Source organism: Helobdella robusta, assembly GCF_000326865.2.
Source record: "Helobdella robusta unplaced genomic scaffold HELROscaffold_6, whole genome shotgun sequence".
NCBI lineage: Eukaryota > Metazoa > Annelida > Clitellata > Rhynchobdellida > Glossiphoniidae > Helobdella > Helobdella robusta.
The window spans coordinates 3,900,285-3,913,442 of NW_008705330.1; the positions used below are offsets into that span (position 1 = coordinate 3,900,285).

Genomic DNA, 13,158 nt, shown 5'->3' on the forward strand with positions numbered 1-13,158 from the left:
CAAATATATTTACTAAATGACAATTTTACAGAAGTTAGTAGTCAGGTGGTAAGTGTAATCGAGTGTTCAAGTGTTAGATATTGTTGATGGTTAGATAGTAAGTAAAGTTGGTGGTCAAATAGTAGACACGGTTTTAATAACTTCTGTAAAATTGTCATTTAGTTATTATATTTTGATACAGTGTGTTAACTATAATTTTGCGATGAATAAATATATGTAATATTTTTTTAAGCATACAATATTGTGTCGATTGGTGTAAAATAACAAAATATTTACTGTCAGAATATTTTTTAAATGATTTAAAAACACAGACAGAATTTCTTTAATGAAATTCGTTTGCTAACATTTTGATCAAATAAAATTAAAATTTTTTTTCAAGTTAAAACACGTGTTTTTAAATTTGCATGTGCATCATGCATTAATGATTTTTTTAACTTCTTAAATTTCTCCATTTCAACTCAAAAGTCTTTCGGCACTCCATATTTATATGTCGTTGATTATAAAATTTGAAAATCACTTTCATGAAACTGGTGCTACGGACGTTGTATTTCGATTTTATTTCTTTATGACATAAGTGAATGGCTGCACAGCTAACTTTGCTTCGCGGTTTTTAGTTTGCTGCCACATCGATTTATTTGATAAGGTAAATTGTTATTTCGGATTTTGTTTTTAAAAAAGTTTCTTAAGTTAAGTTTAAGTCTTTTTTAAGATCATTTGCCACCGTCAACGTCAGTTCAACATTTATTTGTTATTACATATTATTTATTTAAATTAAAAAATATAAATTATATTAATATTATAACAGTAAATAAATATGTAAAAATAAAAATTCATTAAATGACTATAATTAGAACTAAAAAAACTAAATTTAACAGCCAAGTAAAAAAAAAGTAAAGCCAGGAACATAGCAATGACATCAGATTTGAAGCAGAATGTTTACAAATACAAGGAGTATGACCCTCAGTTTACAGCAGACATCAGCAAAAAAATGCAAATGCCCGATCGGCTGGTTCCTGGTGGTGGCTTCCATGAGATGGATGCCTATGCTTCTGCTAATCATCAGTCATCATACCTTAATTATAAGGACAGGGTGACTGCAAATTATGACCTGCCATTATCTAAACTTCCATGTAAAAAATTTTTACTTTTTTTTTCCTTTAGTTTGCTAATAATCTAATAATTTTTAAATTTTATTTCATTATCTTTTGGCTTTTTGGGAATTGCCCACTCAGTGGCCTTTAAAAAAGAGCTATATGTCAGACACTGAAGTTTATTACCATCAAAAACATTAATGTCATTAATCAGTAAAATTCAGGGTTTATGATTTAGTTATACATAGAAACAATGACAGTTCTGTAAAAGTTGTCATTTGAGCACTGAAATAAGACCATATTAAATGAGCAAATGATCGACCTTAAATGGAAATGTGAATAACTAATTTTTTAAGTTTTGATTCGAGAACAAGTTTGACTACTCCATTTGGCATAGACCACAGACCATTGTAACTTCACTTTTAAAAAAGAATTATAACAAAGACAAACATTTTAACATTTTTTCTTCAATATAGTAAAACATTTATTTAGATTGTAACAGCAAAATCCAAAAAAATCACAGAAAAGTTACAGGAAATAAAAAAAATTGTCTATAAATTAAAAATGACATACGACCGTCACAAAACCACAACTTTTTTGGCAACTTTTTAGCATCCTCACACATTGAGTTATGCCATCATAAACGCCCATCACAATGCATCATTTGGTACGAGATGGCTGATCTTTCACTGGATGGTGAATGGTGACCAAAGTTCACACGAAAAGCGAGGAATAAAAATGAAGCACGAGTGTTGATGAGATTTGAGCATGACTAAAACGTAAAACTATAACTACTTTTCAAAGAAATTATAGTTTTAGAACATATATTTTGAAAAATTTTACTTTTTGAATTATCACATTGAAAAACAAATTTCTCTTGAGTGCTAATAATGAATTAAAAAATTATAAACCTTATAAGTGTATCAAATTGTCTTTTATGTGTCTGCCCGATGCATAGCCAGTTTTACATATCAACTGCATTTGACGAGAAGATGTAACCTCTTCCACTTTCCTTTTTTTGCTACTTAACATGCTGTATTGACCTTCTTGGTGTCTCATACAGTCTTCTCTGTTTCTGCTTTTTCCCACATTAGCAGCATTTTTAAGACCCCTTTTTCCAGACAGTTTGATGTTCTGTTCGTTTGAGATATTTCAGTTTTATTTTCTGTATTTTGTTTAGTAATTCTTTTTCTTTTTATAGTTTTTCTAGCATTCATTCATTTGTGTCTAGTTCATAATGTTTTCAGCAGTTCATAATGCTTCATGTAACATTACATTTCAAATTTATCACTTACTTGCGTTAATAATTCATTTTATTGATTACTTATTTTTTTAAAATCTTTTTTTTCAAAAGAATTTACAATAAATTTTAAATTAATGGCTTTGCATTACCTATGAATAAAATAAAATTAATAATTTATGTTGACAGTCGAGGAGTCACATTACATGTTGGCCACACCACCGAGCAGGCTGACCAACTTTGGAGGAACGACATTGGCTGATGATGAGGATGACAACTCTGATAGCGAACTTGAAAAAGTAAGGAGAAGCCTCTGGGAAAACATGCCAAAATCACCCAAATATTCAAGGTCATTTCAGACTGTTATTTTTTGAGATATTTTTCTATCTATGTATTTAATTTTTATTATGGTATTTTGGTTTTTTAAAAATTACTTAACAAATTTCATGCATAAACTCTAAATTGAATCAGGCTCAACAGTATAAGCAAAGCTCATAGAGATTATTTTCTAGCTGATGTTGACGAGGGCAACGAGGAGGTGTCCCTACCTATGACCCCTGGCACCATGCTGCTCATGCAGAAGGGGGATAAGTTGGCCGCCCTTCAAAGACAAGTCGGTTAGTAATCCACATCAACAGTTACATCAGTAATTCACGTGAATATTCACATGAACATTTCTGACTCTGACCTTCTTTATTCAGCAGCTAAATCTTATTTTCATATTTTAGTTTCATAAAATTCTTTTGTCAATAATTGTCCTTTGTAACAACCATAAAAATTGTTTATTTGGTTATTATTGTGATGATGATTGTCGATTCTAAACCATTTAACCACAGGCAAATTAGCATACAGAGTATCAAAATTGCAGGATGAGAATCGCCGACGCAAGGCATGCGAGTGGATCTTATACCCACTTGTCATTGGCTACGTCTTCATCCAAATTGGAAAATTTGTTTTTTCGAAGCCATATTGATTTAAATTGTTGGAAGTTAAATTTGCTATGGTGCTGAGATGTGGGTGGCTGGGTATGCGATTGCTTGCTTAATGATTGTTTTTTTTATATTTGGTGGAGACTATTCACCAAGTTGATCAACCTGTATAAATCTCGTTATCTGTCTACACAAAAGTTCCTCACTCACAGTTTCACTATGAAGCATGTTACTGTTTCATTGTCGTAATTTAAATTCACCTAAATGTTTGTAGGTAAATTTGTTTATTCTTTATACATTATCAAGCTGAATCATGAAATGTCATTCCTTTTTTGTGTTAAAATTTCATCATTGAGGACAAAACTTCTGACTTTTAAAAACCAACATTTTGATACTCTTTATGTTTTTTAAATTCTTAATGCACTCACTACGTGTTTTTTTCATTTCATGAATATCTTAACTTAATGTGTTAAACATAAATCATTGATAACGAACTGTACATGCACGTCAATAGTATCTGTGTTGGGTGTGTGTAGTTTGGTAGCAATCTCGGTATATAAATTTCATCAAATTTAATTACTAGCATCGTGTTCTTTTCTCTTCTCTAATTTTCTTCTTATTAACTTCTTGAGGTCGTATGAAAAAAGAAAGTTCCAAGAGTCATATTTCAATTTAAGTTAATATTTCAATGATGTTTCGACATTTATATGTCATGTTCCGGTTAATCATTTAGTTAGTGCATGCAGTGGCGTCACTAGGGTTGGTGTCACCCGGTGCGGTAACTCATGGTGTCACCCCTCTCATGACACCCCATAGACATACAGCATTCTTAGCAAAATTTATAAACACGAACAAGTTAAATGTGCTCGGCGCGGCGCTTAATAATTCGGACGTCGAATTTGAATGGTTTAAACGTCGAATACAAAAATGATTTGAACGAAAAAAATTTTATTCATAATACATTTCTGGGCGCTGGGCGGGTTAGGCTGAATTAATGATAAGAATAATTTCATGGAGGGACATAAAAACATATACAGTGATATTTTGGTGTCACCCCCCTGTGAGGGTGTCACCCGGTGCGGTCCGCACCCCCCTAGTGACGCCACTGATAAATACGGCATTAACCGGCACTAGTGGAGCACAAACTCCACACCCAATTTCAGCCCCATTTTTTAAGTTGGGGGGCTGGGGAAATACACTTGTAAATAATTCTCTAAAAAAATAACATTTTGTTTTTTCATTAGTGCAACGACCATTTTCAATTTCAGAGACTTAATCTGGTGATTATCATTCATACAGTGATATTTTGGTGTCACCCCCTGTGAGGGTGTCACCCGGTGCGGTCCGCACCCCCCTAGTGACGCCACTGAGTGCATGTATTTATGTAAATTTTATAAAGGAGAAATTAGAGTTATAAGAGTGTCAAACTAAACTAACAAGGAGAAAGTTCTTTTTTACTAGCGACCGAATTCAACGAGATGTGTATGTGCAGTTCCTGTTTGTTTATACATAATAAATTAAGAGCATCATATGTGCTCTAAGGATTCTCCCGAATTGTTGGCATTAATCAATTTAAAGTTTGTCTTTTTTACTAGCGACCGAATTCAACGAGATGTGTATGTGCAGTTCCTGTTTGTTTATACATAATAAATTAAGAGCATCATATGTGCTCTAAGGATTCTCCCGAATTGTTGGCATTAATCAATTTAAAGTTTGTCTTTTTTACTAGCGACCGAATTCAACGAGATATGTATGTGCAGTTCCTGTTTGTTTATACATAATAAATTAAGAGCATCATATGTGCTCTAAGGATTCTCCCGAATTGTTGGCATTAATCAATTTAAAGTTTGTCTTTTCAATTTTCCTTACTAGAATTTTCAGGGAATTGTTCAATTTATTAAAAATAGAATTATTGTCCAAGTTCATCATGAAAATTTAATGAAGCTGTTGCTATCCAAATTCAATAATTTTCATGAATTGGGTAGAATTTATACAGTACTGTATAAAATATAGTCTCTTTTCAAAATAATATATTTATATATGCCGTAATTTATGAAATCTACCGAATTTCTAGCGTTGGATAGTTTTTATTACTTTTCAATATTTCTAACTAAATTCTTGTCTTCATTATTTAAATGCAATAAAAAACTATCCAACGCTAGAAATTTAGTAGATTTCAAAATTATTGCATTAATTATTGTCTTATTCCAGCTTGCGTTATGTATTACAAGTATACAGAAGTAATTACCCCCAAGCCTGAATACATGAGCGTCATAGAATGAAAGTTCAGGAATAACAATGACAACCAACATAAGATACCAAAAAATTCTTCAACTGCATGTAAAGGTAGATGGTGTTTAAATAAATGACATTTTAATTTAGTCTTTAGGGCCCTTTTGAGAGACTTTTGTTCCTGAAGGGTGCTCTGTAAATCTTGCTACCTATATATAAGTGTATATGTGTGTGTGTGTGCGTTTGGGCAGTATGTTTTCTTGAAAACATATTTTGTTTAATTTGTTAAATCTACCGTTAATTTTACTTGTCTTATTTGAAAATGATATATATATACACACACACACATATATATATATATATATATATATATATATAATGCGCGTTAATTGTGTACATAGAACGAACTGCATTTCTGTATTTAAATAATTAAACTTTCAACACTGTGTGATTATGTGAGCTTTTTTTGGCGTTCAGGTGCCATTAAAAATCTTGCTACAACGAAGTTTTTAACCATGTATTGTTTTCTAACATTACGGAAAAATGTGAACTTCAAAATATTTGTGATTGAAAAATGTGAACTTCAAAATATTTGTGATTGTACGAATTTATTCACAACAGGATGGGAACTGGCGTAATGAATGTGAATGAATGTGGCGTAATATCATATGGTTGATATGATGTGATGTTGTGTGGTTGGTTTGACGAAACTTCACTTTCGGATCAAACAACTCTATCAAATTGGAAAGAGTTCTTTTAATTTAGTATCTACTGTCCGGTAATAAAAAATATATAATGTAACGTTAAAGAATAACGCCTCTATTTTTTATATAATTGAAGAAATTAAATGAAAATTGTCCATATTGAATATCAAAATGTTTAATAATTTTTAAAGTTTAATAAAGATTGAATATTGATGTCAAATTTTACAATATTTCACTTTTTTATGAAAACTTCTGACTCATACCTATATCTCTTAACAAAGAAAGATTTTTTTATTTTACTATAAAAGAACTGTTTTAAAGTTTACGACTACTCCGAATGTATGTTATGTATACAAGGGAGCTCAATAATTTTATTACATAGAATCGGTTTTAGAAATAAATGTAAAAATGTTTGAAATTTGATTGAGAAGAAATACCTATTTACTTGTCCTTACCAATTTTCATATGCTTGCATAAAATTTAACCGTTGTTATCCAAATGAACAACCTTTAAATTATGAAGTTAATGAAATTTACCGAAATCCCACAATCAAAAACGTTTCACCGTTTTCTCACTGAGCCTTCATGACAAAATCCCTCAGAAAAGTAATTTAAATTTATTAACGTTAAATTTTAAATTTGAATTAATTTGTTTTAATAAATCTAAACACTTTATTACTATTCCTCCACAAGTTTCATAGTCTAGGCTTTATCTTTGATTCTAGCATGTATCTTTCTTGTCAGATTAATAGTGTTGCTGGAAATTCTTACTTTCATCTACGTAGAATAAAAAACTTTTGCCTTTTCTTGATGATCCTATTCTTCTTGTTACTTCTTTAGTCTTATCTAGAATTGATTTATTGTAACTCGCTCTACTATGGTCTTCCTGATTTTATACTCTATCCTTTAAGTAAAGCTTTTAACTCTGCTGCTCGTTTACTCGCTCGTGCCCTTTCTTTTCTCATATATCATTCCCATATCTTGTTCTCTTGCACTGGCTACCTATAAAATATAGAATAATTTTTAAAATTTGCATATTTATGTTTAAGTCTCAATCTAAATTATTTCCTAAGTACTTATCAGATATATTAATTGAACCTAAACGCCCCGGTTTACGATCGTCTTCATTTTCACGCTTCTTCTTAACTCGTGCTAAACACTCTTTTGCAAAATTTGCTTTTTTTGACTCTTTTCTCTGGAACTCTCTACCTACTTCTCCATCACTTACGAAGTTCAGAGCGGATCTCAAAACCCATCTGTTTGCAAAATTCATTGAGGAGCGCTGTTGAACATAGCGGAAATAGCGCTTTACAAGCTAATTGATTGTGATCTACTGAAATTTCCAAAAATTCAAATCTCCAATGTTTCAAAACACACACAACTTTTTATTAGCGCTAAGTGACAATGTCGACATAAACCTATATCTCAAAACATCACATATCGCGATAAATCTCAGTGATACATAGTTAAAGTACGCAACACATTAATTGATTCAGTTGATATATCGATTTGAGGGCAAGTTTAGACAACACTCTTTTTTATGTAACTCTCTTTTTTGAAAAGAAAATTGAGAACACAAAAACGCGACAAAATACGGCAAAAATGAATGATTTATTAACATAAATTAAATTATTAATTTTCTTTTCTCTTGTTTTTTTTTGAAGGCGAGAACGTAGGGAACGTTAGAGGGACAGTTAGGATGGCCTTTGCATCATTCTTCACGGACTTGTCCCCGCGATTGACCGTGACCTTGCAACCCAGTAACCTCAAATACTTCAACAAACTGTTGTTAGCATAAAAAATTGTTAAAAATTGTATTAACATTACTACAGACTATCGTAAAAAAGCAAAAAATCCTAATAATTTCGATAAAATTTCACTAATTTAGTTTATTTTAACTGATAAATAAATAAATGTTATCAATCTAATATTCGAAACGTTAAAATTTGTAAGAAGTTAAGCAAATGAAACGGCACGAACTCTTTGCCGGGTAAATCAACATTCAGGTCAGACACGTTCAGTGAAAAATCATCTATATGCAAGCAAAGAACTAAAATATGGAACAATATTGAATCTTTCGTCTTTGGTGGAATTGATCTATAGTTAGGATGACAACATTTATAACTTGAAGAAGTTAATGAAAAATAATTAAAAACGACATGCGATTATTTTTATTGAAGCTATAAGAAAATTAATTTTAGTAAATCATTCATTCATCCTTAATTAATTCATTCATTCATCCATCGATGCATTCATCCACTATTTTAATTCATCCACTATCACCTAAAAATTTATCAACATTAAAAATTATACATCATTACATTATATTCACTATGAAATAAATTATAACAAATGCTGATAAACAAATCTAACCTAGCAAATTTGTGGCCAGCTACCGGTATAGTAAACTTTCCAACCATGTTGCTCTTAACAAGTGGCGGAATATCAGGAGGCATAAACTCTATGGTAGAAACAAAAATATTTCAGTGTGTTGTGTGTGTGTGTGTGAGAGAAAGAGAGGAGAGAGAGAGAGAGAGAGAGAGAGAGAGGCAAAACTATTATTAATTTTATTGAATCATCTCAATTGTAAAGGAAATATGAATCAACATCTTCTTTTTCAAAATGACATGAATTAGAAAGTTTCAATAAATTAACAAAAAGAGAAATGAATGAATGAATGCACAAATGAATGCACAAATGAATGAAAAACTGAATGAATGAATGAGTAAATGAACATATAAATGAATAAATGTTTAAAACCTTTTTTTCTCAACGCTGCATATTTGAGTGAGTACAAAAACAGAAGGTAACGTAGATACATGAACTGTTTACACTTTTTAGCTCTGGCTGCATCATCAACGGGTAGATACTTTAGCCGGTCACAAATGAATGAAGGATAGCTATTTCGTGATTGGTTAATTAATCGTCCAATTAAATTGACTGTTGTCTGTTAATTAACCAATCTAATTGATTCGAAAGAAGGTGGTGTTTTGTGATTGGTGTGTTGATCAAGCAATCAAATTGATTGATTAATTGGTGAAAACTAATTGGTTAGAAAAATGAACAGTGAGATTGATTGATTGGAAAATGTCATGTGATTGGTCATTTTATCAATCAATCAATCATAGCATTTTGAATATTTAACTATTCATACATATATACATGCAAACATAAGTACATACAACGTGGTACATACATAAATAAATACAATGTGGTACATACAATGTGGTGCGAGTATGTACATTAAAAAAAATTTCCCGGCAAAAATGACATCATCAGTTACTAAAACAAAAACAACATCAGTAATAAAAAAACAACAACGATAACGACGAAGTCATCAACATTTAAAAAACAACAACAAAGAAAAAACAGCAAAACAAACGTCTTATTGTTGCTCCACTCGGTGATGAGTTTGACGGTAGACTCTGTGAATATTATGGCAGGTGTGGCCAGGGCGTCCATCTCAGCGTCACTTATAACTTTTTATAAAGTCATTGTTATTTCTATTATTAATATCACAATTTAATTTTTTTTTTCTGAATTGTTCTCTTAATTTCATTTGATACATTTCGATTTTTGACTTTGAAAAATTTGAAAATGCAATAGCTGAAAAGAAAGTTGCATACAAGCAATGGCAAAAATCAAAGTCTGTTGATGACCATAAAATTTTCCGTGAGAAGAACAACTATGCAAGACGTCAAGTTGCACTGGCTCGGACAGATCAGTGCAGAGAGTGGCTCACTAAAAGCAAAGGTGAACAAATGAAATCTCTGTATCGTATAGCAAAACAAGCAAAGCGTACGAAAAAAGACATAGTTGGTGCCTCATGTATCAAAAACGACAAAAATGAGATGGTTCTTGAAGAAGATGAGATCAAGCTACAGTGGAGAGAATACTTCAACCGTCTGTTAAACGAAACAAATCCCATCAATGTTAACTTTGACGCTCCACCCATCGAAGGTCCGATTCCAGACATCACTATAGAGTAGCTTACAGAAGCTCTAAAAGCTATGAAGGATGGAAAGGCAGCAGGGCCCTCTGGACTCACAAATGACATTATCAAAGCATCTGGTACTGCAGGTATCCAAACGTTACTACAACTTTGCCGTGAAATCTGGAGAAATTGCTTAATGCCGACTGAATGGAACTATAGCATGACAGTCCCGCTATACAAAGGTGATCCATTGAACTGTTCATCATATCGGGGTATACGTCTGTTAGAACACTCCCTGAAAATTGTCGAAAAAATCATTGAGAGAAGATAAATCGGAATCACAATCGGAAATTATCAATTTGGTTTCCTAGCGGAGAAATCAACAATTGATGCAATTTACATCCTTCGGCAACTGCAAGAGAAGTACCTCGCAAAGCATCAACAACTATCAGACATTTTTGTAGACCTTGAAAAAGCATTTGATCGAGTTCCCCGTGAAGCAATCAGGTGGAGTCTACGTCGACAACTCATTCCAGAAAATCTTGTTCGACTTGTGATGGAAATGTATACGAATACTAAGACTCTTGTCAGCACAACGGTTGGAAACACAGATGCATTTGACATCGGCGTTGGAGTTCACCAAGGCTCGATTCTCAGTCCACTGTTATTTATAACTGTGATGGAAGAAATCACAAAACCGATACGCACTGGTGACATTTGGAATCTAATATATGCTGATGATATCGTTTTAACAGCCACGTCTGAGCAGAATGCAGCACAGATGTTTGAAGATTGGAACACCAGACTCGCCGATCATGGATTCAAAGTCAACATCAGCAAAACCAAAGCAATGAACACTGGTGAACCCATCCAATCCACAGCTACTGGACGATGGCCCTGTTCAGTTTGTAAAGCTGGTGTAGGTAACAATTCAATCAAGTGTCAGCAGTGTAACCAGTGGTGTCACAAACGTTGTTCAAAAATAATTGGTACTTTATCTAAAGTACCAATTTTGTCCAACTTTGTTTGTCCTGCTTGCATCAATCCACAACAACAAATTCGAAATAGCACTGTTTTTGAAGCCAGTAAAATAGAGAAAGTCACATCGTTTCAATATCTAGGGGATGTTCTGGATTGTACTGGAACAGCTGAAGCTGCGGTTCGAGCACCCATACGTGCAGCCTGGAATAAATGGCATCTCCTTGCCTCTATATTGATGCGGCGTGACATCCCACTACCATCAAGATGCAAATACTACGATCAAGACTTTATAAATCTGTGATACGTTCGGTGTTGTTATATGGTGCAGAAACATGGCCAATGACAACCAAACTGGAACAACAACTTCAACGAACCGACATGAAAATGCTCCGATGGATGCAACGAATTAGTCTGAAGGACCACATCAAATCTACCGAAATCTTGTGTCGTGCTGGTTTAGATGATATAAAGGACGAATGCCGGCGACACCGTCTGCGGTGGTTTGGTCATGTCAAACGAAGTGGAAACAGTGCCATAACTTCTCTTGCAGATGTTGAAGTACCTAGCACACGTCTCAAAGGCCGTCCAAAGAAGTCCTGGTCGCAAACAATCGAACAAGACATGAAAGCTCTAAATTTAAATGAAATGGATACAACTGATCGTCTAATTTGGTGCAAAAAGTTGATGGCAAAGAAAACAACGTCCTACCTCGGGAAACTGGGTCTCTGGACGCAAAACGAAGATTGATTGATTGATTGATCTTTGACTTTGATGTTTGACAAAAAAGAGTTGCCATCATCATCATCATCATTATTATTATTACAATAAATTATAGTTATAGTAAATTTTGTAAAACACAAACTTTGGTTCATTGGATAAATGTCTTGGACCTGTAATGCATTCAAGTTGTGCTTCGGCAAATAATCCAGTGAAGAGTCAGAGTCTAGAGGTGATAATTTATGCAAAGTTATGTTAATATATGTTAATTTATGTAATTAAATGTAAAACGATTTTTTTTTACTGTACAAAAACAATATTCAACTATCTTAACAAAATAACCAATTAATCAACACCAATCAATCAACCAACTTTAATCAATCAGACAACTAACTAATCAATCAGCCAACCAACCAATCAATCAATCAACCAACCAGCCAACCAATAAATCAAACAAACTTTTAGCTTTATCAGCATCATCATCTTTAAATCCATTCGATTCAATCTTCGAGTTGTTGATTGCAGCCCCAATCGAACTCTCGTACGACTCCTGTATCACTGCATTCCTTTCTCGACTGTCAATCAACCTCTTGCCTTTCGTACTGCCAAATGCTTTGATAAGGCGATCCCTCTGTGTGCGTGTGTTTTCATTGGTTGGATTTTTAATTAGCGGGAGGAGTTCTTATAAATCATTCATGCTCATTGGATGAAATTTGAAAATGAGATAAAGTAGTAAACTTGAGAAAAAATTACATTTAAAAATAATAAATTATGATTAATTATAATTAAATACAATTAACATTAATTATGAATGCGAAAAGATAAACATGCCAACAAACTCACAATCTTATTTTTATTCTCCTCTTTGTCTTTGTTCATTTTTTGTTCTTCCTCTTTTAGAAGAAAAAAAAATTTGTTACAAATCTATTTAATTATTTTCTAATTTTATTTATTAACCATTATTAAAACAATTCAATCATTAATTAATAAATCAATCAATAATTTATTTATTTATTGTATTAAAAAACAAAAATCATTTCCAATAATAAGTAAATAAATTAAGTCTGACTGGTGTCGTTTAGTATTTGACAGAAATAAATAAATATTAAAAGTAATTTACATTTTAAAAAATAGAACAATATGAAAAATAAGTATAATAATATTAATTAATAATAATATTAATAAATAAATAATAATAAATGAATAAAATGTTCGTACCTTCATTGAATAAGCTCATTTCAAAATAGTTTGAATCTAAAATCTGCAGCTTGTTCTTCTTCTTATTATATATGCCGACATAGTGCCTGGGTTAATTTATACATAAATTGAAT

At 32.2% G+C, this 13,158-nt stretch overlaps 2 protein-coding genes across 2 annotated transcripts; one reads left to right on the forward strand and one right to left on the reverse strand.

Annotated features, from left to right (window-relative positions):
* Positions 1-910: 910 nt before the first annotated feature.
* On the forward strand, positions 911-3,304 carry HELRODRAFT_164357 (hypothetical protein; the record flags this gene model as incomplete). The annotated part of the gene is made up of 4 exons (XM_009029312.1): positions 911-1,130; positions 2,521-2,680; positions 2,803-2,948; positions 3,168-3,304. 4 exons carry the CDS (start codon positions 911-913, stop codon positions 3,302-3,304), a joined length of 663 nt encoding a protein of 220 aa, XP_009027560.1.
* A 4,523-nt stretch (positions 3,305-7,827) lies between these two features.
* Positions 7,828-12,706, reverse strand: HELRODRAFT_164358 (hypothetical protein; the record flags this gene model as incomplete). The annotated part of the gene is made up of 8 exons (XM_009029313.1): positions 7,828-7,978; positions 8,176-8,292; positions 8,569-8,656; positions 8,956-9,095; positions 9,578-9,674; positions 11,973-12,053; positions 12,287-12,458; positions 12,671-12,706. The coding sequence occupies 8 exons, from the start codon at positions 12,704-12,706 to the stop codon at positions 7,828-7,830; spliced, it is 882 nt and encodes a 293-aa protein (XP_009027561.1).
* Positions 12,707-13,158: the final 452 nt, after the last annotated feature.